Source organism: Toxotes jaculatrix, chromosome 9 (genome assembly GCF_017976425.1).
Source record: "Toxotes jaculatrix isolate fToxJac2 chromosome 9, fToxJac2.pri, whole genome shotgun sequence".
Classification (NCBI taxonomy): domain Eukaryota; kingdom Metazoa; phylum Chordata; class Actinopteri; family Toxotidae; genus Toxotes; species Toxotes jaculatrix.
In genome coordinates, this window is record NC_054402.1 from 12,378,130 (window position 1) to 12,384,215 (window position 6,086).

General features: G+C 40.2%; 1 protein-coding gene across 2 annotated transcripts; it reads left to right on the forward strand.

The window, feature by feature from the left end:
* The first annotated feature begins 1,931 nt into the window (after positions 1 to 1,931).
* Positions 1,932 to 5,549, forward strand: spa17 (sperm autoantigenic protein 17). Of its 2 annotated transcripts, none has more exons than XM_041046842.1 (3): positions 1,932 to 2,067; positions 3,398 to 3,602; positions 5,148 to 5,549. In XM_041046842.1, the coding sequence occupies exons 1-3, from the start codon at positions 2,053 to 2,055 to the stop codon at positions 5,201 to 5,203; spliced, it is 276 nt and encodes a 91-aa protein (XP_040902776.1). In that variant the 5' UTR covers positions 1,932 to 2,052; the 3' UTR covers positions 5,204 to 5,549. The 2 variants fall into 2 exon arrangements, with proteins under 2 accessions (XP_040902776.1, XP_040902777.1); XM_041046843.1 differs by having other exon boundaries at positions 1,957 to 2,067; positions 3,401 to 3,602.
* The last annotated feature ends 537 nt before the right edge of the window (positions 5,550 to 6,086 follow it).

Genomic DNA, 6,086 nt, shown 5'->3' on the forward strand with positions numbered 1-6,086 from the left:
GCTTTGCTCCTATTCCTGTCTGAGGTAGCCTATATAAATAAACCCTTCAAGGACAAGTCGGATCAACAGTGGCCCTCATGTTTTTTTCTCCCCTGGCCTCTCTAGGGGTATGTGATTGAAAATATCTCCAAAATAGTTCATTTTCTGGATGACGTATGGTAGTTGCTCTGCTAAACTTTGAACGTCATCAAGAGGCTCATAATCAAATCGTCTCAACTTGTAGTTTCAGTCTCAAAGTTCAGCATAATCTGTGTCTTTGTTCACATACGGGTGTGTTCAAGTTGCTGTTTGAGGCCTTTACTGTGCCACACGCTCATAAAACTGTAATTCAGTTGCTTTGTTAGTGGCAGATCCACTCTCCTCTTGGGAGCCACCACAGCCTTCACAGATTGAAACTTGATTCTGTAATCTATCATCATAAAAGACAGACTGAACAATTTGTCTTGTGAAATAGGCCTTTAACATTTTTACTGCTGTCACAGTTAGCCCCGTCTAATTTGTCTGGACCAACAGGGCTCCAAACACGCAGGGAGGGAGTGTAGGAAGGGGTACTAAGATTGTTACCATGGTAACCCCTCACCATCCTGCTCTCTCTTAGTGTCGTCATGGAATTAATAGGAGATGGTGATGCTGAGAGTTGCTAGGCACCATCTGTATCAGTAATCTACCTTTAATAGCAGTTTCTAACTGACTGATTAAACAGTAAAACAGCTCTTTTTGTATGTCTGTGTACAGTGCTGCTTTTACTCTTGTTCAGTGGCAGACTTTATTTCAGCTGAAACAAAACAATCACAGAACTGTAGAGTATGTAGGCCATCTATTCTAACAGTGACCTAGCTGCAGAATCTCAAATGCCTTGTCTATTTTATTTTATTTTTTTAACTTTTATGCCTTTAACTCACTGTTCGCAAGTTCTCACAATGATGTTCCTATACTCTAATCATCTTAAGTGGATAAATACTATGTTAGATACACTAATGATTAGGCTGCTGTGAGCAGACTAACAACATTATGATTGATTACAGTAAATTTAATTACACAGTGGTTATCATTCCTACCAATGAACAAAGTGAAGTGATTGATAAAGTGAGTCAGCTCAGTGAAATTAGGCGTGAGGATAAGTTAACATATTGTTTGAATGGTTAGCAAACCAGCAGGAGAGCGTTAATGTCAGAGATATAACTCAGATAAATGGATGTGTTCTGTTTCTCTCCCTCTCCGTCTTGTCTCTGAGGCTGGCAGAGGAGTGTGGGCGGCCATACCAGCTGGGATCAGAGGGATGGAGAGGGCTGTTAGCTCACTCTGCCTCTAATAAATTTATAACACCTCCTAGTGTAAAACAGTCCAAGATGCTTTATCTTTTTTATTTTCACGCTATTAGTAGAATTTGAAAGTCAGCAATTATTGTTTTATGGCCATCTGGCTTTTACATAGTATTTCTATGTTGGTCATCTGTTTTTATTTGTGGAGTTTAATATTGTAACACTGCAACTTGTGAAGTTTTTATGGTGCTTGGTCCATGTGGTAGTCTCTTTGCATGTTTCTTATAAATATCCAGACTAAATGCCACCGTCATTTTCACTTGTTTCAAACACTTTAAATCACTGAAATACTCTACATATTCCCACATCAGTTACTCTGCCTAGGTCTTTAGGTGGTGCTCGGTTCATGCTGCTGGTCTGTTAAAGGTCTGTGACAGTAATGTGAACGCAGTAGGTCAGCAACCTTAATGAGACTGAAAAGATGGAACACATGCTGTCATGTTTGTAGGAGGTCTCTCTTTCCCTCCCTCCCTCTTTTTCCCTTCCTCTCTCCCTGACTGTATGTCTCTCTCTCTCTCTCTCTCTCTCTCTCTCTCTCTCTCTCTCTCACTCTGTGCGTGAGCGGGTGTTACTGAACATACAGTGATTGTTAGTAAGAGCCAGTGAGGCATCTGTATTATACCGGAGACTCATTTAAAGAGAGCTTTGCTTGGTCCACATAGAAATTGAGGCATACAAGTTATACTAGGTCAACTCACCTGAAGATTGAAGCCATCTCTGAGAGTGAGACATGGACTGTCACAATGTAAGTAAAAGCTTCAGATTAACTTTTTTAAATAGAAATATATATATATAATTTTTTTTAAACCACCTATTAGTTACTAATGGTATTTACTAGTGTTTGGTTGTCCCCAAACTGCATCCTGCCATGTGTGTTGTTGATGTTTTTGTCCCTAAACTAGAGTTAAATATATGGTAACCATTGTTTATTTATGACTTTCAAATGGTACATTGGTTACAGAGCAGTGACAATATAAAGCCCTGTTATATATATTTTTTAAAAAAGCTTTTGCGCTTTTTTCATCATGAGTGGATATTACATGAGATTTGCCTCAGAATATTTCAAATCAGTCAATGTCAAATTAAGTCCAAGGACCCTGAGGCAATAAAAACACAAGACCTCTGAGAAGGTGTGTAGCCAGCAAAATCCAGTGTAGCAGCCCTACATCTCTGTTGCTGCAAAAGAGCTGGATTCTGGCTGCTCAGTGAGCAGTCAGACACAGAGGCTAATGAATGCTGGCTGAACAGGTGGGTGGTCACACTCCTACACTGGAGGGGTTTCACTGGAGACATGATGCACTGTTTCACCAAGGTAGTGGGATGACAGTGGGCTCGTTCTGTGGGCTGCCTTTGTGTGAAATGTCAATCTGTTTCCATAAGCAAAGCACGGGGTGTAGCTGATATGTGTTCGCCGCAGAATTTGAATTGGTGTTTACATAACTCGTCAACAGCCTTGGCGCTATTCCGCTGACACTTTTATGACAAGCCCAAATTTCTCTTCAGCCCACCCCACATTTCCGTTGGGACACTGGATGCTGTACTTGCAGTCACTGAATGAGCTGCTGATGTTGACTGCAGTAGCATTTTAGCTGGGTCATCCTTTTCAGCCAAAGGTTGCAGAGCAAGAAGTTTTTTTTTTTAACCATAACTCTAAATAGATAGTCAAACATGTAGCAATCTTTAACACCAACTTTATTTCTTAATGTATGAAACAGATTATTTTGTGTAATGATCAATAATTAGTGATCTAATAATCATTGTCCGTTGCTCAGTTTGGGAGTTCATATGTCCAAACCCTGGTAATTCATTACAAAATAGTCTGACTAAGACATGTTTTGTCCAGCAGTGTGTTATATATTAGATGACCGCAGGACAAAGGGAGAGCAAATACAGGAGGCAAATGTAGGTTATTGACCTCTTGAGAACCCCACTGAAGTCATGTAATAAAAGTGAGCTACTCAACAACAAGCACGCATCCCTTGCTGTCAAAAAGACAGTGTTGTTGTAGCGTCCTCATATGCTCATGTAATATGCTGTCTTACTGTGAGAAACCACTACTTTGTGGCCCCTCTCAGCAGGAGGAGTGCAGCCGGCCCCAGGAGGAGGAGGACATCATGGACATCCCCCTGGATGACCCCGAGGCCAACAGGGCTGCTGCCAAGATCCAGGCTGGCTTCCGTGGCCACATGACCCGTAAGAAGATGAAGCCGGAGGACAAAGCAGAAGGGGAGGAGGTGAGCAGCACTGGGGATGTGCTCAACGGCAGCCAGGGGGACACAGGTCAGTGGTGTAGAACCAAGGGATAAGACTAGGTCACATAATGCCGTTAAAGAGGGCATTATGGCTAGTGACTATAAGGATGGTAAGAGAGTCTCCCATCAGGAGCTGTAACTACAGTAGGTGACATAAGGTAAGTGATGGAGAGCATAAGTTGATTATTTGACATTAAACAGAGTCTTGTGAGACTCTTAAAGTAGTTTGATATTCTATATACGATAAACAAGTAAATGTTTGGCATAATGCAAATACTTATAGTATTACTGCTTAGTCTGATGTTTTAAGGATGTTATCCGTGTTGTTGGTAGAGTCTTCTTCCGTTTTATGAGTGTCCCATTTCAAGATGAGAGTGGGAAAACCTTGTGACAGTAATCTTTCCTCACCACCTGAACAAAATGCAGGAGCACAAACTGATTTACCATTTTACACATTAGGAAAAGAACCCATTTAAAAGCTATACATAATTAAATACACCTATTAAGAGTCGCTTATGGGCTATACCAAGTGTGATTAATGCAATACATAACCGAGTGACTCATTTAATTACCCCATGAGGTCTCCAGCAACAGATGATTGAATCTTTCAATTAACTGTTAAAGGGGTTATAAATGCTTCTGCTTCTGCATGAGATGTTAAATCATGAAAGAGAGAACGTGTTTACGAGAAGTGGGTTTACCTGGAAAATGTCAAGTTATCCGTAAAGATGTGTTCCATTTTAACATTGTTAAGATTTATTTTATACAACTGTGAAGGAGAAAATGGTTTCAGAATTCAATTAGTCCAAAAATGTTTTGCAGTGTTCTCCAGGGGATGTCCGTTATTTCAGTGCAAGCAAAGGTTGCATTTAGGTTTGTTTTTATGCTCATACAAACCAAAACCAGACATTTCTGCAAACAACAATAGAACAAAATAAAACTTCTAAATCTCACAACCGCACATTTGCATCAGATATCTACTCAAATCATGTTTTTGCACTTAAACCTGAGATACCTAAACCAAAATTTTTCCTTTTCCCGTAAGATAACGCAACATTATCTTTGGGTATGTGGCTGACATAAGGGATCTATGTCAATGATTCTCCCTAACCCAGTTGCTGGCTGCCTTGCATGCTTATGTAGGAGATGTATTTATAGCTCCAGGTGCTTTAGGTACAGTATATGCTTCAGAGGGCCAAGCAGAATTAATGGACCTGTCGGACTAGAACTGAGCATCCTGAGCACTTCCCACTGGGGGAGACCCCCTTTTCACAGCAGAAGTGGGTTTTTGAGCTCATCAGTTATGTCAACCATCTTGAGGAATCAAGTTCTCAGCATTGCAAAATACTTGAAAACGTAGAAGGTTAATTCTAATTAAATATATTTTCATTTTAGGAACATTCCTTGACTATGAATCCTCCCCAGTGTAGAAACTTGATATAAGGTTGCAAGCCACGTTACAGTTTGCGACTGTGTATCACAGCGTTTAACCTTGACGACAAGAGCGTACACAGAAACTGTTCTTTCCAGTCTCTGCAGTCCTTAACTACCCCTTGCCTATTTCTGTTTTTAGAGACAGGAGGATCGGGGGCAGTAGAGGGAGACGACACATCTGTGCCAGAGCAGTGACACCCCTGTCCTGCCCTGGATGAAGAGAAAGAGGGGGAGCAAGGTAGCGAGCGATGGCTGGCATAAGCTGACTGGGCTGGCTTTCAGACACACCTTTTTACCCCAGGAGTCGTTTTCTTTTTTCAACACAAAATTAGCAGTAGAAAATGAACAGTTTTGAGGGCGTGTTATGTGAATTTTGTGAACTTTAACACTCCTTCTCTGCTTCTCCAGCAGTCTCATCAGTACGGATGTCTTTGACCCAGAATTTGCAACTCACTGCATGTACTTGTGAAACTTCTGGTAGTGTGCTAGTTTTTAGATGATGATCTGTGAATGTGAAAATGAATGTCCTCTAAATGCTAAACAGGGCTTATTTTGGATGGATCAGTTCATACCATCTGTGTATAAACCTTGTATGCATCAGCATTAGACGTAATTAGTGGCTTAAATTATTTCTTTTTTTTTTTTGCATTGTTTTCTGATGTGCTTGTATCTTGACTATTATTTATCTATTTGACTTGCTTACAAAAATGATTAAAACATCAAAAATATCAAAAGAAAAGTAGCTATGTATGTTCTATTTATTCTTAAGTTACTTAACTCAGATTGCAATTGCCTTGATTCTCTTTTTGACCACAAGTAAGTTCTCTTTTCACCTGTTCAAGCATTTTCTATAAATCTGATCTTCCAGAACAGTAAGCATGCAGTAATTACACTTTTTTTCCAGATGCATTTGGTACAGCTTTACCTTATGAAACACTGGTTCGATATGCTCTGTTGTTGTGTTGGTGGGATTGACTTGTTTGACTTATGTTAAATCAGGTGTGTGAAATTCCATTGTCAGAGTTTGCAGAGCTTTCATGCTTTAAAACTAAATGAATAGTACCTTGCTGAACTTTGC

Coding starts and splice junctions, on each gene's coding strand:
- spa17 (XM_041046842.1), top strand. Junction 3,603..5,147: donor CGGCAGCCAGGGGGACACAG/GTCAGTGGTGTA, acceptor TTCTGTTTTTAG/AGACAGGAGGATCGGGGGCA.